Consider the following 24450-nt stretch of genomic DNA (forward strand, 5'->3'; position numbering starts at 1 on the left):
CTATAGCTACAGCTATAGCTAGAGATTTAAAACTTTGGTTTTGACCCCTTCTCAGGGCAAACGTGGAGAGAGAGAGAGAGAGAGAGAGAGAGAGAGAGAGAGAGAGAGGGGTTCGAAAGACTGAAAATAAGCAATGCCAAGCTCCTTTGCCTTTTTCACATCAGAAATCTTCACTATCTCCAAACGAGGGAAATCATATATTTTTTTTTCGATTAGCTCGACGAGAGAAACACAGTGGTGCAATTCATTCTTTCATTTGAAAAAATTGAGAAACTCAGCTTAACTATCTCTAGCTAAGATGATTCATTCTTCACTGGACTCCAAATGCGATGATTCAGGTATGCTTTCTGACCGTATCGTCCAAAGAAATATGATGTTGGAGTCCATTATGCACTTTGAACAATTTTGGGTGTCAGCAAGAACGAAGTGGCAGCCTCCTGCTCTTGGGAGACGTGGGCGCGCAGGGTCAAGGCCGGTGTGGGGAGGTGTCGGGCCAAGGTTCTTCCTCCGCGGATAAGAGGAACAACCAATCTACGCGAGATCTTATCTTGTCCTTTTTTTTTTCTCCCCGACGACTGTGCGGAGCTGGTGCGCTCGACTCCAAATGGGAAAAACCGAGCGGGCTGGATAAAATTTCGACCAGGCCTGTCATGGGCTTGGCCTGTTTGATGAGCGGACCCAATGTGTTGCACTATTGATGGCGAAATGCAGGCATATCCCTCTGCTCCATTGTTTGAGCATTCTCAAAGAAGAAGAAGAAGAAGACCTCATTTCATAAAGACACAATACAAAGAGTCAAAGACCAATAATCTAAAAAAAAAGAGAGTCAAAGACCAATATACAGTGCGAAGTACGTCCATTGTCAGTAGTATAGTGCCACAACATACAAACTTGAACGTTTGGATTGTAATGTATATGGGTTCAGACAAAAAAACAAATAAGAGTTCTTCTCATTACGAAAAAAACAAATCAGAAGTCCAGCGCCGGAGAGTAGCTAGCTAGGCCTCGGGCGCGGGCACACAGTCAGCAACGAACGTCGAGAACGAGGCCGACGACGAGTACACCTCTCGGGCGTGGGCACAGTCAGCGAGTAACGTCTGCAACGACGCCGACGACGAGTACGCCTCGAGCACGGGCATCGCGACTGACGTCTGCAACGACACCGACGAGGAGGACGCCTCGAGCGCGGGCATCGCCACTGACGTCTGCGACGACGCTGACGACGAGTTTACCAGGTTCATTATGCTGACCCAGTACTTCTTCTCCTCCTCCGTCTGCTGCTGGATCAAGGAGTCGTCGAGAAGCATGCCCGCGAACGCCGCCGCGGCGATGTCTGCGTCAGCGACATCGATGACGTGATCTCCCCACTGCTGCTGAAGATGATGCTTGCACGCCTCCTCGTGCGCCTGCATGGGCTCTGGCGGCATGGCGGCGCGCGCGGCCGCAACCGCAGCGCGGAACTCCTCCAGGACGGAGGCCTGCGCCACGCTCTCGGAGAAGCTCAATGTGGATGTCGGCACCGAGACGGACGCGGAGGCGGAGGCAGAGGCGGCGATGTCTGCGTCAGCGACATCGACAACGTGATCTCCCCACAGCTGCTGAAGATGATCCTTGCACGCCTCGTCGTGTGCCTGCATGGGCTGCGGCATGGCGGCGCGCGCTGCCGCAACATCGGCGCGGAGTGCCTCCAGGACCGAGGCCTGAGCCGCGCTCTCGGTGAATCTCAGTGTGGACGTCGGCGCCGAGACTGATGCGGAGGCGGAGGTGGCGATGTCTGCGTCAGCGACATCGACAACGTGATCTCCCCACTGCTGCTGAAGATGATCCTTGGGTGCCTCGTGCGCCTGCATGGGCTGTGGCATGGCGGCGCGCGCTGCCACAACATTGGCGCGGTGCGCCTCCAGGACCGAGGCCTGCGCTGTGCTCTCGGAGAAGCTCAACATGGACGTCGGCGAGTCGAGCTGGTGCGCCGCAACGGGTCCGGGCATCTGCGGCGACGCCGAGACGGACGCGGACGCGGAGGCCGCGAGCGCGCGCAGGCGCCTGGCCTCACGCGCGCGCGCCATGTGTGCCTCAGCCTCGAGCCTCGCGCTCTCCCACTGCGCCGTCTGCGTGACCGGGTCGATGCCCATCTTGGCCAGCCGCTTCTTGAGGTGCGTTTTCCAGTAGTTCTTGATCTCGTTGTCGGTGCGCTTCGGGAGGTGGGTCGCGATCGCCGACCACCTGCAAGCACGGCGGACGCCATGAAAAAGTTCTCAGCAATCGCGCGCGTTGACAAATTAAATTTGCATCGGGTCGTGCGAGACAGTAACGAGTGCATGGCCTGGCAGGCTGGCACAGACACGAACACGATGCAGAGATGACAGGAACTACTGAATGACTCAAAACGGCAACAGAGCAGTAGGTGTTGGACACGCAAAAGAGAACAATGCAGTACTATACTCAACTCTACTACTACAACTATACTAGAGAACAAGCTTACATGCATGGCTCCTTTTGTACGGATATACTACCGCTGCTAAGGTTCAAGTCCAGTTACTAGTCTGGAGTACTGGCTAGGTGCCAAAATGTATTGTTGGTTGTTCATCTAAGGCCATGTTTGGTTTCCATAAGTCTGAAAACCAGTGACTTATAAGTCATGTCTGTTTGGTTGTAGATGACTTATAAGCTCATACCTATTAAGTGAAAGGTGTGGGCCCCACACAGAAAAGGATGACTTATAAGTTTTAAGCAGGGGTGAACCAGCTTATTTCTTATAAGCAGGGGTGACTTATAAGTTGGTGGTGTTTGGCAAAATCAGTCACTTATTTTACTTTTTAACTTATAAGTATGTGACTTATTTCGAACCAAACAGGCCCTAAAACCGCTGCGAAAAACATGTGTACGGTGACTCTAGAGCATACACCGAGAAAAATGCTTGCACATGTTCCCCATCTCGTGGTGCTCCTGACCTAGGTACGTACCCGCTTATGCATTACCTAGGCTCTATTTGACACAGCTCATCTTCACCAGCTCTTTTTTTTTGTAAAGCTAAGCTATTTTCGAAAAACTATTCAGCAAAACAGCATCATCAATAGCTTCATACATGGCTAAAAGAATAAAATTATCACAATACCCTTAGCTTTCTTTTTTCTTCTCTATTTTTTCTCTCATGTTCTTCGCACTATTTCTCTTCCGCATCGACTCGACGTCCGCAACCTTGCCTCTACGAGCCCCGGCCCCAAGGCAGAGGCTCGTGCCCTACAGCGCCGCCCTCCCAACGGCTCGCCCCCCAAGCGGCAGCGCCCCTCCCAGCTCCTCAGGCAGCCGCGCCCCTCACGTTTGCTGTGGCGGGGCCGCACTTGGCTCGCACAGCGTCACCGCCTACGCCACGACGTGGCAACAGCGCCCATGAAGCCGTTTTTTAGCTTCATCTCATCCCATCCCTTTGTGAGAGCACAAAAAAAATAGGCTTCATCTATAAAACTGTTTTGAAAATTAGCGTTTGATAAAAAACAGCTCACAACCAGGGTTTACAATTTCGGCGAAATATCGCCGAAATTTCCGAAATATCGCCTTTTTCGTTGAGGTCCGAAATTTTTTTGTATCGGTCAAAATTTTTCGGTTAAATTCATCTTTCACTCTAAAATTACACCAAACCACACTAAAATGACCCCCCATATCATCTAGTCTTATCAAAGCCCTAAATTTCTTCAAATTTATTTAATTTTCTCACTCACACATTGGACGGCACTAGTATATGCAGCTCGCCCACCGTTAGCATACTGTATTACCGCGGCTCTACTTCTGTGATATATTATGTTATTTCGTCGATGTTATATAAATTTATGATGGATGATGGATTATAGAGTTTTTCTAGTGAAATGATGCCAAATTTGTTTAAAACTCAATTTAAATTTATTTAAATTTGAACCGATATTTCCGAAATTTCGTATTTATCGCTGGGGACCGAAATTTTTTTCTTACCGGTATTGTAAACCCTGCTCACAACAGCTCATAAAGCTATTAGTGAAGTTGTGCCAAATAGAACCCTAATTAATCATCGTAAATGTGCAAGACTAGGATGCCAGGGTCAGGGCAATTGTCTACTCGGGATCCTCCTTTAAAGGGAAATTTCCTTCTGGCAGCAGGTCTGGGCAGTGTGAGTGACTACGAGCGCAGGGCAGCAGGAATTGCCACTGAGCAGTGCCAAAGCGAGAAAGGGACACACTGATCAACAAGGTCGGTGTGAGCCATAAATAAAGTGGAGGAAGGGAAGGGCATAGGGTATGTGTATGTTTGTATGCGCATACGACTGTACTATTAATTCGCAAAGAATTATTTGTTTTGATGGTAGTTGTACCATCCTTGTGCCATGAGACCCAAGTAGTTTTCACGCTTAATTCATCATCTATGTCATAATTTTTGAAATTAACTAAAGTACTTTTGTGGGCTACTTGGCCTAGAAGTATACTCATCTTGGTCCCCAGAGAGAACATCAAGTTCGTCACCCTCCGATCCTCTGGGTATGTTGTCAATATCATGTGTTCCATCCCCGTTCCCATCGTCTTTCACAAGCATTTCATCATTCAAGGCACCGAGCTCAAAGGACCTATCTACTTCCCTAACAATAACCGTCTGCAACACTTTGTCTTGGGTAAGGTTCTCTACAGGCTCAACATCCACATTATCATCCAAACACAGCACAAATGGGTTAGAGCTTGTCCACAACAACTTCCAAGCACCTAACACTACCACTCTTCACAACTTCTTTGTAGTTCTTCCATTCTTCCATTCTTCCTCACATGACAAAGCCATTAACACATAGTGTGCTCTTTCCTTCCCACAGCCAAATCGACCTTTCAAACTTATTAGCCACCCAAATTTCCTCTAGCATTGGGTAAGCAAAGCGTCAAAGCTAGGAGGTGTACTAAAGAACTGAAGTTGTTCATTCATGCTCTCAGACTCCCCATTTCCTTTAACCTTGCCACCATGAAACAATCGCACTAAACGATCAATCAACAAAATATGAAGCAACACATCAACACCTACATCAACTGCATATTTCCAAATCAAATCGCGTGCATTCACTACTACACTAACATATCACAACCTTCGCAGTGATGACAACAAAGGCAACACACAAACCTATCCAAATCCTTCATGTATCAACTACTGAGGTTCATGCAAGACATAGTTTACGTTGAATCCGCAGGCAGAGTATATCCTAAACCTAATGTACGCATCTAATACTAACAACAAATGCAAAGACACATTCACAATATCCCAAATTTTGTAACCCTAGTCATGGAACTAAAGACACCAAATCAAGAAATCAAGGAGGAAGAAGTTGTACCTAGTGTGTAGGAGGGTGGCCGGAGAAGGGTGGCCCACTCGTGGCCGGCGGGGGAGGCGGCGGCGGCGCCTGGGTCTCCTAGGCGCTTGTGGGATGCGGAAGGAAGGGAGAGGGAGAGAGATAAAAGAAAGTGGGCCGGGCCCGTGAAACCCTATGTCCCCTTGTTGCACTCGAGTCGCTCGCGCAACATGGTGGGCCCCATCAAACGACATGCCAGCTCGGGTCAGCGGTGGCCGCCACCGTGGCGCCCCATGTCACGCTAGTGCAAGTGGCACGACCAAAGGAGTGAGTTTTGCTTAATCTTTTTGGGTATGCAGGGACGGACCCACAGGGTATGCAGGGTGGGCCACCGCATACCCTGGGGTCCGCCAGTCATAGAGATAGGTAGAAATTTTTAATGTAAAAAAAATAAAAAAGGAAATTTTCACCGAATTACATAAGAAATTTTTTTGCTGCGCATACCCAGAGGTAAAAACCTAGGTCCGTCGCTGTGGGTATGGCTATTATTAAAATATTAATTAAAAATGATTAAAAATAAAAAAAGTCCCCTAGCAGGCCGTGTGGGCTAAAGGATGATATAGCAGAACAGGGGGCAAAAGGTTGATAACTCTGAAGGCCTTCAAAGGCTACCATGTGAAGAAATGAGGGGTTTCTACCTCTAAAAGCGGCAACAATGCTAGCTTGTTGTGACGCCACAGCACTTAACCGTTTGAGATAGAGCCTGTATTTCTGCATATCACACAACACTAACTTATTAGGCATTAACATAAATATGTACCACAATTTATATATACCCGCATGAGATAATACAGGTGACTGCTTTCCAGCTTAGTCCACTACTTTTTTTTACTAAAGGTAAATGGTAGATTGACGGTGGTAAAATTGGAAACATAAGCAAATGAGGTAAACTTGTACTTTGTACTATGTATACAAGTATACCACCAATCTGGAAATTTGTAGTAGTTTGTATAAAACCTTAATCTAGTCATCGGCATGGTCGAAAGCAGAGTAAGCAATATACTTTTGCATGAACTATTTCCATATTTAGGGTTGCAGAGGAATTAAATAACATGGATTTGCACCAATTATGTAAATTGTTCCAAACCAACTGAACAAATACCCAAACACAAAAACATCAAAATTGAAATAATATCTTTCATGATATTTTAGCACCAGCCATAACAGCTACGGTAAGCAACACTTGGTTTTATAGATATTAAGTAAGTGAATATTTTCACAATAAAAAATCTGATGGTTTGGCTCATGATGCTGGACCGACTTCCAATTAAGGTTTTGGTTCATAACGTCACATCCATCACAAGCTAAAAAATAGACAGAGGAGGAAGTAAAGCAGTAACAACAATCTACTAGCTACTATACCTAAACAGGAGACCCCCACTAAAGATTTCTCTGTGATTTTAGAGAGCCACTTCAGCTGTATGGCCCGCACACCAACGCATGCATGCAATGCTGAGCGCCCTTTGTCCTTCAAAAGTTCACAACGACAATCCCCACTCGTTGGCCTGAAGGAACGTTCGCAATGGCAAGTCCCTGTCCCTTGGCCTGCAGGAACGGATCCCACTACCCATTAAGGCCAACCAAAATGCTCAACTAGGCATTAACCATATCGCTCTACCGGCTCTCTCTCTCTCTCTCTCCTCTACGCTATTTGCCTCCCAGTACAAAGATACAAACGACAATTAATTTTCCATGCAGGTAATGTCTGATGTCCATAGGCTATTCCCTGATTGTGGTTTCTTACGCACAAACATTTTTTTATTTTACTATTCATGTTAGAGTTCAAAGATTAGTTAGCATTTTTTCTGAATTATGAACCATGCATATCGATTATATTTGATTGATATCTATAGGATGCATCCTGCGATGGTACTAGGAGATTGCAAGCTTCTCTGGGTTGATTTGAATTGTTGCCACGGAGTTTGCATCAAGTGATTTTCACTTTGTAGAATACAATACCCACTATCTAAAATTAGAAATATTATTGGTTATTAGAAGAAGAAATCTCATTAGTACTTCTATTATGGTGATCCAATGATGTATCTTTGTGAATATAACTTACCCGTTTTTGGATGAATCCTATCTCTATTTGTATAATCCACAAATCATTATAATTTTATTAATTAGAAATATTATTGTTACTCAAGAAGGAATGCCATTATTAATACTTCTATCATGGTGATCCAATGATGTATCTTCGTGAATATGACTTACCCCATTTTGGATGGATCCTATCTATTTCTTTACCCTACAAAAGCATTATTATAATTTTATTGTATATATATAACAACTTTGAAATGAGTTACACTAATTGTTGACACTTCTACTTGAATCTAGAAGAACTATCCACAAATCCTCCTACAAAATTCCCGCAGCAACGCGCGGGGCGTCATCTAGTTAATGTTAGGAGTGCATGCCAATGCCACACCTGTACATGAATCGCGACATGTTCCCTGGTGAGTTTCTCCACATTCATAAGCTCAAGAATTCTTTTGGTACAGCTTCTGCAACAACAGCAAAATAAAGGACAAAACAAAAATGAGTTGCTGCAATATATAAAAAGCAAAAGCGAGGGTTGACAGTTCTTACTATCAATTCCAAGCTGGTTGAAAGCCGCAATAAATTTCTTATGCAGTTCAACTGACCAAACAACTCTTGGCTTCTTAGCAGCCAAGGGTTCATCACCTTCCTAGAAATAATTCTCCTCGCCGTCATCTCCCTCGTCGCTATGCATTTCCTTCCTCTTCTTGCTGATCCTGCAACTTTGGTCAGAAGCCCCAGGAACCATCTGATTGTGGCCGTGGCATGAATCCGCGCCAGGTAACTTGTTGAAATCAGGATATCATCGATGAATATCAAAACAAACACATCTTTTTTGAAGAAAATGGAATTTATGAGATACATGAATTATGTCAGGATCATTTATGACCCCAAATGACATAACCATGTACTCATAAAGACCATAGGGAGTCGAGAAAATTGTCTTTGGTATGTCCTTACCCTACCTAATTAGGTCCATCTTGGAAAAGAACCTAGCTCCAGCCCTATCTCTGGGGAGTGGATACTTGTTCTTCAGTGTCATGTCATTTAAAAGCATGTAACCCACAACCATCCAAAGACGTACTCTTGTCCTTCTTGGTTTCAAACACGAGACCAGGCATCCCAAAGGAGAGGAACTAGGTCAGGCGTACCCTTTTTCTAGTAGGTTAGTCAACTATTTCTTCATCTCTGTGAAATCTTGCTTGTGGTGCCATCCTATAAGGTTGCCTAGAGATTGGAGCAGTTCTATAGGCATAAGCTCAATCCCAAACTCTATGTCTCAATCAAGAGGCATTCTAGGGTTTTTTTCAGGAAACACATTAGAAAACTCACGTAGTGCGGGAATAGTTGCCAACTCATTCAACTTCTTGGAGTTCAAGGTATGCAACATTGGTCAGCTAAGCATGGATGGGAACATGGTGACTCTTTGGCCGGAGGCGTGTAGAAGTTCTATGGCTTTAGATAGGCATATGATTAAACCACCATTAAAACTATCAAAATTGATCTTAAAAATTATTATAAACAGAGGCTGACTCTTCTCTTACGAGAAGAGGAGGTCAAATGGTATCAAAGAGCCAAAACAACTAGGTTGTTATCAGGTGACTGTAATACTAAGTATTTTCACCTGGTGGCTAATGGCAAACATAGAAAGACTCGGATTTTTAGGTTACACAAAGATGATGGAGTAATTGAGGGTGATGGAAATCTTAGACTATCTCCAACGGCATATGCATAAGCGTACCTAAACCCAAAATGCCGCTCGTACAGTAGAAAAAATTCCTCCAACGGAATAGGCAAAGCAGCTACCTATTTTGCGTTCGAAGAGAGAGGCAACCCAAAAAAGCGTCGTTCTCTCTCCACGACGCAAATCCATCTCCGACGTGCCGCTCGTCGGGCCGAGGAGAAGATGGCGGGGGACGCCCGCGCCGTCGGCGTGCCAGTTGGCCGCCGCATCTCCAGCCGGCGTGCCAGGAAGGGGAGGTCGCGCGGGTTCGCACGCCGCGGCCGAGCTCCGCCGCCCCGTCACCGGCCGCTGCTCCCTCACCGGCCGCGCGAGGTCCCAGATCCGGCTGCGCAAGGTCCGACTCCTCCCCTCCCCGGCGGCGTGCGGGCCTCTGCCCCCTCACCGGCCGCTGCTTCTTCCCACGCGGCGCGCACGGGTACGACTTCTCTCCTTCCCGGCGGCGCGCGTAGGTACGGCTCCTTCCCGGTGGCGCGCGAGGTCCTTCCCAGCGGCGGCGCGAGCTCCTTCCCCATGTCCGGCGGCGCGCGAGCTCCTTCCCCTTGCCCGGTGCGAGCTCTTCCCATGGCCAGTTCGCCGAGGTCTACGGAGAGGGGATTTGCGTTCTCTTCACGGTTGGAGAAAGGTAGGTTTTGGGTGGGGATGCTTTCACTGTGCATGACCCAAAGGTGGCGTATTTTGGGTCATCTTGTTGGAGATAGTCTTAAGAAATTCATCACTAACTATTATAAAGGCTTGTTTGGTGTACCAGATGGTAATCACTTTTTTTTGGCGGAGTCTACTACACACGACATTTCACAAGTCTCACAACATGAAAATGAAGTCTCAACGGCTGATCTTTTAGAAAAAAGTTAAATACACTACTACAGATATCATTTGTAGGGGCGGCTCCAGATGTTTTGTAGAGGCGGTTTGGCCAGCCGCCCCTACCAAAACGTGGCTACAAATCTTACATTTGTAGGGGCGGTTTCCAAACTGCCCCTATAAATCAATTTGTAGAGGCGGCTGGTGTTACCAGCCACCCCTACAAATCGATTTGTAGGGGCCGCCTCTACAAAGTCGATTTGTAGGGGCGGCTATAGTACCAGCCACCCCTATAATACCTGTTTGTAGGGACGGTTCAGTCTAGAACTGCCCCTACAGTACATTTTTACACAAAAAAATTTAAATTTATAATTCAAATTCAAAATCAAATTTACAGAACACACACACACACACACACACACACACACACACACACACACACACACACACACACACACAGATATATACTATATATATATATATATATATATATATATATATATATACACATATGCATATATAATTCGAGATTGGCTAATCAATCAATCTATCACGCGCGCGGTCATCTCCTTCGCCCGAGCCCCCCCCTCGCCGATCGAGACCACGCACGGCGCCTGCGACGTGAGAGGAAATGAAAACACAAGCAAAAGGAAGGGAAGGGCATAGCAGGGAGCATAGCTAGCCGATACGTACCTTGCTCCAAAGTACAAGTCCAAGAATACAAGAGTATTATATAAACTACAATTACAAGTCCAATTCACAAGAATATATACAAGACCAATATAAACTACAATTACAAGACCAATGCAAAATTTCATACACATTGTTATCAACGGCCTAGAGCTAGCCTTTCAGTCTCACGAAGGTGTTGGTACCGAGGATTTCTACCTAAGTCAGAATCTCGGTCATGGTAGGTGCCTTTGACATGTATAATTTGGTCCAATATGAAGTTGCAAAGGTCACCGACGAGCTCTAAGAGTTGGTCATCCTTGTATGGGTCTCTTTTCATTTCTTTCTCTTCTTTCCACTTCAAGAGAACAAGTTTCGGTTTAGTATTTCATACCATGCACGCAATTTTTATACTACGGGTGAAGAGGTTCAAACTTACCCTTAAGGGGTGTCTCCTGTAGGCACCGGTGTTACTCATCATAGAACATACATAGTATCCACAATGTACACTCCCAGGCTTCTGCTTGGGGCACTGTGTTTTGCATATGGAAATGTTAAGTAATGCTTTTGACAGCCATGTAATGGAGTACTGAAGAAGTAAGTTACACTTACCACACATAGTGTTTTTATAGCCAACTTTTCCTTTCTTACTGGATCATGCCTTCTGTGGTGTTTAGTGACATAGAACCTAAATGCCCTGTTCAAATTATTTTAGCAAATACAACTTATTAGTATCCAAAAGTGAATGTTACAAGTATGTATACAAATATATAAGCTAATGAGGATTGTCGATATGTATACGTCTTGAGAATTGATATGAAGTCTTTGTATGTCACCGGGTCACTATCTATTGAATCAAAGACCCATGCCATGCTCCTCCCGACATCGACGCCTATACAAATCCAGTTGTTGCTGCATGGATTTAATCATAGAACTAGATAAGCTCTTTTGCATCGAATAAAATATATCGAACAAAGCTTTAAGTATAGAGTTGAACTTACTCGAAGTTGTATAATAGCCATATAGTAGAGTGCTGTTGGAGAATTTTAAAAGCCAGGGCAATATATGCCGAAACCTTAAGGGACTCTTCCCTTAGTTTCTTCGTATGGATATGCTCTTTCTCCCCAAGGGTCTTTCCAGTAGCTAGCTCTTTGTCATCCAGTTTCCACTGTTTAGGGTAATTAAAATTTGTTTGTGCTATAGCTTGAGGGTCTATATACCCAGCTTTCACACTTGGCATTTGTTTTACAATGTGCACTTGCATTCTACAAATCACGGCATGGGTTAGTCACAACAAAATTGAAAGATTACATTCATATCATATCAGGAGGACAAGGACTTACGTCACCACGTGCGAATTAGATTCATCTCCATTGCTCCGAGGTGAAAGCATGTCTGCATGCCATTGAAGTTAAAGACAATTTTCCCAGCTGGGCTTCCAAATGTGCCGGTGGGGAAGCATGCTTGTACGGGAGAACACACAAGTACCAATCATGGAACCTTCTCATTCAAAGTGGTAGGCGCTAGATGTCCCGGTTTGGTAGGAAGGGCTTGCCTCTTTCATATGTTTTCGGGCAATCCTTTGACCATTTGATGGCATCAACATTTGGATACTGCTTTACTGTTTGGTGGAGTTTGCTAGTGAAGGCCTCCTCAGAAGCCTGTGATGGGACTTTTTTTTAACTTGGTTCTCAGGCTTGAACTAGTCATGGGAATACCACTTGTGCACTGACGAGACGTCTTTCATCGGAACATAAATTGGTCTTATGGTGATTGGATGCTTCTTTTCGAAGTTCCCATTCAGGCATGTACTCATCTTCTTGTGCATCACCTTCTTTAGGAGGCGCTCGTTGTTCATGTATCGGTTGTGCTTGTTGAGAAGACTATGGCATCTCATTATGCACTTGCTCGGTATGAGCTGGAGAAGGTTGTGGCTTATCAGGCACATGCTCGCTAGGAGGCGGGGAAGAATGTGGCATCTTAGGAATGTGGTGGTCACGAGACGGTGAAAATATCTCCCCGTCCTCAACAACTCGCTTCAAATTTGGGAGAGGGGAGGCGGCGAAGAAGCAGTCAATATAATATCCCATTTGTTCCAGAGGATGAACTGCCCCATTACGTCTTCGAGTATCACCAGCCCCTCGGGAGTTGCGTAGTCTATCCTCCACTGCATGAACTCGGGCTTCATAGTATGCACCTCGACCCTAGTGTAGTCCGACGGTATCTTATTATTGTGGTGTAAGCCACTGGGAGGATGTGCCACACCCATTGCCACCTCCATCACAATGTTCTGTCAGGCCACTGAGAAACACCAAGGTGCAATTAGTTGGTTCCCATATGCGATCGATAGAGGTTGTGGCTGTAGTGGAACCTTGGCTGCTAGGAACTTTAGAGGGCTGCCAACTAATGCCAGTTCTCCCAGCAGCGTCATTAATGTATGTGGCTCCATAGATAGTCCTTGCTCCTCCAGCGCCTTCGCAACTAGAGCCTTCACTTGGAGCTCAAGATTAGCCTCCTAGTTTATGCCATGTTTCTTGTACATGTGCCTGTCCTCTTTGAATCTGTGCTTTCAGGTCGTCCTTTTCCCTAGCCCCCTGGTGCGGCCTATGTGCTCCTTGTTTCCCAAGCTAAGGCTAAACTCGTCCCTCTCTTTGGAAGGATTGAATGAGCCACTCTCCTTGTCTTCAGCATATTTTAGTATCCTTGATACTGCCTCTTGGGTCTCTGGCTTATCAAACTTAAGATTACTGTCGGATGATTCTGTACTCCTCTCATATATCCAATTCCTTGAGCGTACCTTCAAATTATTCACATCAATATTCCCAGCAGCTGTGGCCTCTTCGTCCATCTTCCTAAACTGCTCTTTCTTGGCATAGTAGCCATTGGGGCCTAGTTGATGGTGGTGTTTGTTCCTCTTCGCTAGCTCGGTGTTACGGGCACTGAGCTCCAATGCCTTCGGTGAAGTCTTCTGAGCCACGAACTCCTCCCATTGACTAGGAGTTATGTTGCTGAACTCATTGAAAGGAGTTAACCCCTTTTGGATATACTTCTTGTTGAGCTCCGACCTTGAATATCGGAATGACTCTCCCATGATCCTAAAAGAATTTTTTTACCAGTTCGTGCTTACCCTCTAGAAATCTAAAATTGAGCATCAGCTACCTATCCCATAGTTCATCCTTTTTCTTCTCTAGTACCTCTTTCTAGTTAGGGATTGCTGGGTTCAATTTATCTATTACTAGGGCCCCGATCGCATTACGGAATCGTCCTCTAAATTCCTTCGGCTCAAGGATCTCCCCTGCTGGCCTGACCTCCGTTATCACATAGGATGCCTTATCTGGATATTGATTTGCTTTTCTATCCCCTCATTTCCTCTTAGGCTTGGTAGTTGTGGTTGTGTCTTGAGGTTATGGAGTAAAGGCCTCAATGTCCGTCTCTATGGCTGTTGCCTCTGCTCTCCTTTCCTCTACTTTGTCTTGTCTAGCGAGATGTCACAGGACATCGATGTCGTCTTTTCCTAGTTTTAGTAGGGACCTGTATATACGACAGGTCAAATTGTTAGCAGAGGTAACATAGCCAAAGCTTTAGCAAAATTTACAAGCTAAGGCTTTTTTCCTACCTCCTCGTTTAGGTCAAAATACTTGTCCAAATCTTCCTCCATTGGCCTCCATCTGGCTTTACAGTGGGAAAGGATCCTCAGAACTTACATATCCCTCTTTTGAGTCCTCATCCTCTTCTTCTTTGCCTTCAGCAGCCTCTCCTGCTCTTCCTTCTGCTCCACCTTCCTCCTCATCACACTGCTCCTGAGTAAGCATCACTTCTAGATCCTTTTCTAACTCATTATCGAACTGCTCTTGAGTAAGTTGGTCCTCTAGTGCTTGCTCCTCATAGGTAGGCTGCTCATCATGCTCGGGGCATCGGACTGCACTGTTTGGTGTCTACGACATTATTTCGTGCTTTGTTCTAATAGATGCAAGAAAGTGTGCTTTAGGTACGCTGAGAAGGTATAAGAAATCAAAAAGGTCTATAAACTAAAGTAGTCCTATAAAACAACAATTTATCAAAAAAACGAGTAGTAGCAGTAGTAGAGGCCTCAAAAACATGTCAATCATCATCTGATCATGAACTTGGAGCATCAAGGCATCATAACAGAGAAGAGAGGAGAAGGTAATGTAGGGGCGGCTGCTAATGATGCCAAGTTCCTCATAAGTTCTTGATCATCAGCTCATATTCCAAATCATGAACTTGGACAATTTCATCATCGACAAAACAAAGGAGAGGAGAGGAGAGGGAAGATTTGGCAAAAAACAACATCTACTTAGCAAACATAGATTAGCAGCTGATGGCAAAAGACAGGACAATAAGTCCTGGGCGAGTCCGAGGAGATTTGGCCAAAAAAGCAACAACTGCTTAGCAAACATAGAGCAAGTTAATACATAGGGATGCATAGTAATGCATAGTACCAGGGATTTAACACATAGGAAAAATAGCAACCAGTAGTACTAGTAGTAGGACAATAGTAGTATTAATAGTATGACAACAATAGTAAGTAGTAGAAGTAGTTCGAGTAGTAGTAAAACAACAATAGTACTAGCAGTAGTACTAACAGTAAGACAATACTTGCAAGTAGTTGGAACTGAGCATGAATTGAAAGTAATTGCCAAAGAATAGCTACTGATGATGAAATGTGCTTTTCATAGCTACTAACATGGAACAATGAAAACTTCCTAATAATAACATTGTAGGAATCACTTGACAGATGAAGCCAGCTACATGATGTTCTGCAGGAAATGACAAAGCTGGTGTACAGCTTTTAAAGTGCTCAAACCCTAAGGCTATCAAACAAACATCCATTGTTCTTCATTTCATTTTATCCGAGAACTACAAAGCCATTGGTTGTTACCTTCTATCATCATAGGATAGAGGTATTGCCAGCAAAAGTATGTAAAACAAAGTGGTCAACTCTAGTCATGATATTAAGGTCAACTACAAGGTTATCGAGCAAGCCATATCTCACATATGACATACACCAAATGAGGCAATTGGCTAGACAGCAATGCAAGTTATCGCCTTAGAATGAAGCATAGCAATAGAAAGGTAAATCATTTCTCCAGCTCATGCAATATAAATAGATACACTACTTTGAACTGTCCCAAAGCAAGCTTATTCCAGCAACTGTATTGCTTTAAACTAGCATTTGCTTCTATAGTATTAAGGTAAAGTACAGCTGGTAATGAGCCAGTTCCATCGCCTGATTGGACTGTGCCCAGACGGTCACTACAAACCAATAGCATGCACGTTGCATCAAAATAATTGGATCGGACTAGTATAGTGCCAGGCAAGTAAAGAAATAGCTGAGGAGGATTATTGGCCTTACTGTTTAGCTTTCAGGACATTCCACAAGCATGCAAATATTTAACTTCGATACTATATCACCTGTGTGCCCGTATCTGTTCCTTACTGTTTATCAAATAATTGTGTTTTGATGTAGTAATGCACTTGCTGCTTGTAATTCTAATTCTGGCATAACAAGTGAACTAACACATACCTCAAATGCTAAAGCAAAATCGCTAGTCTCAGGGATAAAAAGCCTAATTCTTAGCAGGTATGTCTTACATGTAAGAATGCATGCACCGTGAGAAAACTACCAAAACTAGTAGTCACATTGCATCAACAAAAACATCGATTCAACCTATGGAATATATGGCAGCTAGCATATAGCAGCGTGTCCTTATCCACATCCTACTAACGAAAAGCTGTAAGCAAAAAAGATTCATAAATTGGACTCGTGACTACATAGACAAACACATAGAATGTTCCACAAAATCTTAGGATTGTAGTGTGTATGAATGAAGCAACAAGCAGGCAAGCAAGCAAGCAAACATAGTCGGTGCTTGCAGGTGAAGCAACAAGTAGGCAAGCAAGCAAATGACATGGTATAAGAGGGGTCAGTGTTTAGGAAAAGACAACTAACATATATTTCAGCTGCAAATGATATGGTATAAGAGGGGTTAGTGTTTAGCAAAAGACAGCTAACATCTACTAAACACAAGATTAATATGATGGCCCATGATATATATGTGGAAGGAATAATATGATGGATAGGTGTACTAGCAGCAAAAGAGCTAGTTAGCAGGGAATGAAGAGCCTCTAGTGCAACACAGGCAGCAACTGAAAACTAATACAAATGAAAATGAATTCTTCTAGTAGTATTGTAGGCATAAGATGGCCACCAATATATACAGTGTTGTTGGTGTTACAGGAAATTAAAAAAAAAGAAAAATGCTAGCTCACCAGTAGTCAGTAGACTAGAGGAACCAGGACACTATGGAATCATGAGGCTGAAACATGGCTTCACTATTGAATAGGAGGCAAAAAGGAAGTTCCAATTTGATATTGTTGAACTAAAGAAATAAAACATTACAGTAGCACAATCCATTGGTAGGGGTGGCAGCTATAGCTAACTGCCATGAACACTTTCAGGTCATGTTAAAAAATCTTTGCCATAGTAGGCAAAAATGACATATGCTCAGTTAAAACATAATAGAGGTATCATAGGAAGTAACAATCATAGAAAATGACATATGCTCAGTGCTCAGGTTAAAAAATGGCATCATAGGCAGTGGTACATGCTGCTAGGGTACATCACAGACATCACAGGTAGCTAGGGTGGTTCATCACAGGCAACAAGAAGATGGGGCATGAAAAACTATTGTAGGCATCATAGGGAGTTGCTGTGAAATATCTCTCAATGCAAGGGCTGGCCTATAGGCTAGCTGCATCTGCATGCAGCAGGCAGCAACCATGGCCCATGATATATATGTGGAAGGAATAATATGATGGACAGGTGTACCAGCTAGCAAAAGAGTAGTAGCATCCATCTCATATCATTGCAAACATGAGTAGTGGTAGTTCATGATGAAGGAAGGAACTAGTGCTAGATGGATGGATCGAAGATAGACAGATAGATGCAGATCGATGAAAGCAAGTATAAGATGTTGATAAGATGAGGGTTAGTTCAATCGATTTGCCTTAGATTTAGTTGCCTTTTCATTTGACATTGAACTTGGAGCTTAAGAAACATAGACAGCAACAAACCTCAAACAGATAGTAGAAAACCAAGATCATGACAGGCATGAAACCATGAGAGACATCCAACCCAGCCATCAGATTATCACAATCGCCTAGCTAGTTGCTTGGGCATGGATGTCTCACATGGTTTGATGACAGCCATGAGAAGCATAAGCAGAAGATAGAAGAAACAATGCTCTAGTACCTCATAAGTCCAAGGTCATCAATGTGCATAATCCATTACTCAACTGGCACTGCTATCTTCATAGGCATGAAAAGGATCTCACAATTGTATTAGCCTCAGTCAAAAAATTGGTTGACATCATAGGTAGAAAAAAAATGTAGGCCTTAGCTAACTGTAAACTAACTAATGATCATCTTGCAAGCTAACTGCAATCATCCCAGGTGGCAAATAAGAACACAAATTGCTGAGGCAAGTTCATGGCTCCCATGGAAGCATGGGACACATCCATCCCAGCCATCAGGTAGGCATGCCTACAACAGTTGGTTGGGAATGGACGTATCCCATAGTTTGATGAAAGATATGAGAAAACACAAGAAGACAACCCACAGACACCTCAGATTGCTATAGTTTGCATCATCGGCCAAATGATGCGAGTAGGGCAACCAAACACAGGCGAATGGAACTCTGCATGAATTAATCAACCCTGCATTTAGCCAAAGAAATAGGAGGTACGCAGGCATAGGTGAACCACATGATAATAAATCAAACATATACCATAGTCAATATAGAAACACAGACCATATGACGCAATCAAGTATGTCTGCTAGTATTTCAAATATAGCATCCCCAATGTTATACCTACTTTCCTAGTAAGTGCAAAAACAATGTAACTATGATGACAAGCACAATTACTGTGTGGACAAAGCATAAAAGTTATGCGAAGAAATTTCACCTCAACATAAGTAAAAATGCTTTAAGCAAAATGTCGCACCAATTGTACATATCACATATCGTTACTAGTTAACAGATCAAGGAAAAAACAAATAAGGTACCATAGTGAAGAACTTCTGTTACTACTCATATCTAAATGCAGCACCAAGTTTATCTATTTATCTCTATATTACATGAGCTAAATATGCAATTAATCAACAACCTATGTTACGGTACTGCTATGTTAAGGTACAGCTAGATAGTCCAAATTTATAAGCAAACAAGCTGGAAGAACTGAAGCAATATGCATAGATCTACAATATGGATTAGCCAAAAAAAAAAGAAAAACAAAAAATGGAAGTATAGTGACTTAAAGAATTAGTAGCTGCACAAACAATGGTGTTTGATATTTTTAATGGTCCTATTATAGTACAGAGAGCATGTGTACCACATGCAGATCATTATTTAGCAAAGTTAAGCACAATGGAAGTTTCTTAGATAGGGGGCTACTCAATTATGTGCATGCATGAAAGCTTAATTAGGTGCATGCACGAAAGCCGTATTATCTTCATGATGGCCTTCTCCAAAATTATCACAGGGGCAACCAACACAAGCAAGCCATGCTAAAACCTAGTAATAAAACCCATGAAATCGGTAGCTAAAAGAAGGGGTTGGGCTTACCTACAGAAGACGGCGGCGATGCATGGGGGCCGGCTGGGGACGACAGCCAGAGGAGAGGTCAGAGAGGAGGCGCCGTTGGTGGTGGGGATGACTACCAGAGCACACGGCCGGGCGCGCAAGGGGCTGGCGAGGTCGGAGAGGAGGCACCGCCGATGGCGGGGATGACTACCAGAGTGCACGGCCGAAACGCGCAAGGGCTGGCGAGGATAGAGGTCGAGGTCCAAAATGGACAGGGGCGACGGTAGCCATGTGGCTTGTGAGCTCTCACGCAAACCCTAGCCGTCGTGGCGGCCAGGCCTTGGGAAAGGTGACGTTTGGGGGAGGAAGCGTGTTGGGGGACAGAGGTGGTCACAGGAGGACGACGGATGTGAGAGGAAGCGACGCTAGGCACGAAGACGGTGGCTGCGGCGGGGGAGGTGAGAGGATTCGGCAGTAGTGACGGCGTTCGCAAGAAGAAGAGCACCCAGACTTAGCCAAATTTTGGCCTCCAAGCGTGCCCTATATTTATACTGGGGAGTATTTGTTGGGGCGGGCGGTGATTGAGCTGCCCCTGACAAATTCATTTCTAGGGGCAGCTCACTCGCCGGCTGTCCCTACAAATATTTTTTATTTTATTTTTATTACTTGTTCTATATATTCATTTTTCTTTATATATAACTATATGTATTTGTTTTCTAATTATTCTATATATATAAATGTATCTATATATACATTTTTTTGATATAGAAAATATATAATTTTATATTTTCTTCTTTACAAAAATAATATTTTAAAAATTTAAAATTTGAATTTCAAAACAATAAAGAGAATTTTAAGACACTAAATGACCTCAAATAAAAATTTTGTAAACATAAAAGTTGTAGAACTCATCAAGATGTACAACTTATATTTTGGTCATCTTTTCATTTGACCAAATTTGAACAATTCAAATTTTGAATTTCAATAAATGTCAACTTCAAATAAGATTTTGAAACCTTAAATGGTTTCAAATAAGAAAGTCATGAGCATAGAAGTTGTTGAACACATCACTATCTACAACTTTTATTTTGGTCATCTTTTTATTTGACCAAATTTGAACAGTTGAAATTTTGAATTTCAATAAATGGCAACTTCAAACAAGATTTTGAAACCTTAAATGATTTCAACTATAAAAGTCATGAACATAAAAGTTGTTGAACTCATTACTATCTACAACTTTTATTTTGGTCACTTCTTCATATGACAAAGTATTAGTAAACATTGTTGATAAATTCACATATGACTCATAGTTTCATGAACTATACGAGATACATGTTGATTTGTGAATAATATTTACCATCACTTTGTCAGATGAAGAAATGCCCAAAATAAAAGATGTAGATCTTGATGAGTTATACAACTTTGGTACTCATCACTTTTTCATCTGAAATCATTTAATGGTTGAAAATCTCGTTAGAACTTGTCATTTTTTAAAATTTGAATTGCTTAAAATTTGTCAAATGGAAGGAATGACCAAATCAACATAGTAACTTGATAGGGAATGATTTTAGAAAATTTTAGGAAAAAAATCATCACATTTGGAGTTAGTATGAGGGAGAAAGACTAGTTACCAATTTTACCCAGAGATTAAAAAGAAAAATCATAACTGTTCATGATGATTAATGATGAACAAGTGTGATTTCTCTTTTTAATCTATGGCTGAAACTTGTAACTAGTTTTTCTCCCTCATACTAATTCCAAATGTGATGGTTTTTGCTAAAATTTTCTAAAATCATGCGCTATCATTTTAGTCTGGTCATCTATCTTTGTGACTAATTTTGGACAATTCAAATTTTCAATTTCAGAAAATGAAAACTTTAAACTTGATATTTAACCATTAAATGATTTCAGCTATAAAGGTGATGAATACCAAAGTTGTATAACTCGTCAAGATCTACAACTTATATTTTGGTCATCTTTTCATTTGACCAAATTTGAGCAGTTCAAATTTTGAATTTCAATAAATATCAAATTCAAACAATATTTTGAAACGTTAAATGGTTTCAAATAAGAAAGTCATGAATAGAAGTTGTAGAACTCATCAAGATGTACTACTTATATTTTGGATATCTTTTCATTTGATCAAATTTGAACAGTTTAAATTTTGAATTTCAATAAATGTCAACTTCAAATAAGATTTTGAAACCTTAAATGGTTTCAAATAAGAAAGTCACAAGCATAGAAGTTGTTAAACACATCACTATCTACAATTTTTATTTTGGTCATCTTTTCGTTTGACCAAATTTGAACAGTTGAAATTTTAAATTTCAATAAATGACAACTTCAAACAAGATTTTGAAACCTTAAATGATTTCAACTATAAAAGTCGTGAACATAAACGCTATTGAACTCATCACTATCTACAACTTTTATTTTGGTCACTTCTTCATATGATAAAATATTAGTAAACATTGTTCACAAATTCACATATGACTCATAGTTTCATGAACTATACGAGAGACATGTTGATTTGTGAACAATGTTTACTATCACTTTATCAGATGAAGAAATGACCAAAATAAAAGTTATAGATCTTGATGAGTGATACAACTTTGGTATTCATCACTTTTCATCTAAAATCATTTAATGGTTGAAAATCTCGTTAGAACTTGTTATTTTTTAAAATTTGAAAATTTGAATTGCTCAAACTTTGTCAAATGAAAAGAATGACCAAATCAACAAAGGAACTTGATAGGGAATGATTTTAGAAAATTTTAGGGAAAAAATCATCACATTTGGAGTTAGTATGAGGGCGAAAGACTAGTTACAAATTTTACCTAGAGATTAAAAAGAAAAATCACAACTGTTCATGATGATCAATGATGAACAAGTGTGATTTCTCTTTTTAATCTATGGCTGAAACTTATAACTAGTTTTTCTCCCTCATACTAACTCCAAATGTGATGGTTTTATTTCCTAAAATTTTCTAAAATCATGCTCTATCATTTTAGTCTGGTCATCTATCTTTATCACTAATTTTGGACAATTCAAATTTTTAATTTCAGAAAATGACAACTTTAAACCTGATTTTCAACCATTAAATGATTTTACCTATAAAGGTGATGAATACCAAAGTTGTATAACTCGTCAAGATCTACAACTTATATTTTGGTCATTTCTTCATTTCATAAAGTCTTAAGTGCTTATTTTAAGTGTTTCAATAGTAGTCCGAACACATGCATAAATGTAGTCTCACACACATACATAAATCTAGTCTCACACACATACATAAATATATAGTCTCACACACATGCATAAATGAAGTCTTACAAACACACACACTTACACAAACACTCCACGTTCAACAACTAGCTAGCCCGCTGTAACGACTTTTTCCTTGACACCTTTTCATTCCCATGGCAATATGTCTTTGGGCAGGTTCTTTTCCACAACACTGATCTTCTTAGGAAAGTCTCTGAATAGCGGCATCTCATCGTAGTTATTGTAAGCTTCAACATCGTCCATGTCATCAAATCTGATAATGTGCTGCTTCCCGAAGGCAACCACATGCTTTGTCTTCTTCTTCGAGGGGAGGTTACTTTGTGGGTCAGGCATATAGAAAACTTGTGCGACACGTGAAGCGAGCACCCAAGGGTCATCTTGGTAGCCTAGATTCTCAAGGTCTAGGACTCTCAATCCGATCTCATTCAGTTGGTGTTGTTTGATTCAGCGGCATCGAAATAGGGCCACCGTTATATCCCTTCCATAGTCAAGTTCCCATATCTCTTCAATGATGCCAAAGTATTAGATGTTTCGCCCCACTCCATCGAGAGCTTCTATTCGAACGCCACTGTTTTGGTTCACATATTTACTATCCTTTGTGTGGGTATAGTACGTATACCCATTGATGTCATAAGCATTCCAAGATGTCACTTGTCTCGATGGCCCCTCCGCCAACCTACTGATGGTAATAGAGTCTATGGTTTCTCCAGGCGGTATGTTTTGGTCCTTCAACCATGTAGTTAGTCATTGCTTGTGTTGTTTCATGACCCAATCATCCGAACGGCCATTTCTCTCTGGGGCATTGTCATAAAATCTAAAGAACAATTTGCTGCGGTACTTATGACTTGTCTTTAAGAAGCATCGGTTCCTTAGGTAAACTATCTTCTTGGATGCATCTAGGTACACCCATGTAGTACCATCCAAGCAAACCAAGCATCTCGTCTTCCCTTTGATCTGTCTAGACAAAGCAAACAGCGCGGGCTAATCATTGGTAGTAACAAATATTATTGCTCTACGTATGAAGTCCTCCTTTCGGAACACATCGCACATCTGCTCCCCATGCCTCCATAGCCTCTCCATTTCTTGCATCAAAAGCTCGTGGAACACGTCTATATCAATGCCTAGTTGTTTAGGGCCAGAAATAAGAATAGTGAGGAGAAGGTACTTTCTCTTCTAACACAACCATGTTGGGATGTTGTACATGGTCAAGATCACTTGGCTATATGCTGTGGTCGCTCATCCTCTCATTGAAGGGATTCATTCCATCGGTGCTCAAGCCAAATCGTACATTCCTTGGGTCATCGCTGGATTCTTTGTGCTTCTCATCAAACCTTTACCACTGACTACAAACAGCCGGGTGTGCAATCTTATCATCATCCACCTTGCGCTCATCATCACACCATGTCATGAGTGCTGGCTTCTTTAGGGTTTAGGAAGATACGTCTCAAGCGGTCAGTCACTGGCAGGTACCACATTACCAGGGCAAGAATTCTTCTCTACTTTGCATCGTTGCCTAATGGAGTGTCCTCTAGGGGCTGAGATTCTTGTACCACCTTTTTTGTACCCTTCTTATTCCTCTTTTTCCCCAGTGGAGGGTTCATCCCCACCGTAAAGGTCATTGTTCTTGTACCGGCTGGCCCCACACCTAGGGACATTTATCTAGTGACTTGAATATTTTGCCACAAAAAAGTATATAGTGGTTGGAGCATAATGATAGCCAAGTGTTCATCAATGTACAGTTGCATCAGTTGTGTACTCTACTAAGACACTATAATGCGCATGACTCACCTCTTTGTAATCATGGTCGATGAACACTTTTCTACCACTTGTGCCCTTCCCAGCCAGCCTACCCTTGTGACGAGAATCGGATTTACCAATTCCTTTATGTACTTTTAGGTACTCTTGACAGCACTCGATGACTTCTTCAGTACTGTAACCCTCTATCATGGAGCCCTCTGG

The 24450-nt window shown here is 42.4% G+C and overlaps 1 protein-coding gene across 1 annotated transcript; it reads right to left on the reverse strand.

The window, feature by feature from the left end:
- Positions 1–998: 998 nt before the first annotated feature.
- Positions 999–9700, reverse strand: LOC136480312 (transcription factor MYB106-like). The gene is made up of 3 exons (XM_066477897.1): positions 9438–9700; positions 1884–2223; positions 999–1460 (listed from the first exon to the last, which is right to left on the reverse strand). Exons 1-3 carry the CDS (start codon positions 9698–9700, stop codon positions 999–1001), a joined length of 1065 nt encoding a protein of 354 aa, XP_066333994.1.
- Positions 9701–24450: the final 14750 nt, after the last annotated feature.

This window comes from Miscanthus floridulus, chromosome 9 (assembly GCF_019320115.1).
Source record: "Miscanthus floridulus cultivar M001 chromosome 9, ASM1932011v1, whole genome shotgun sequence".
NCBI classification, from domain to species: Eukaryota; Viridiplantae; Streptophyta; class Magnoliopsida; order Poales; family Poaceae; genus Miscanthus; species Miscanthus floridulus.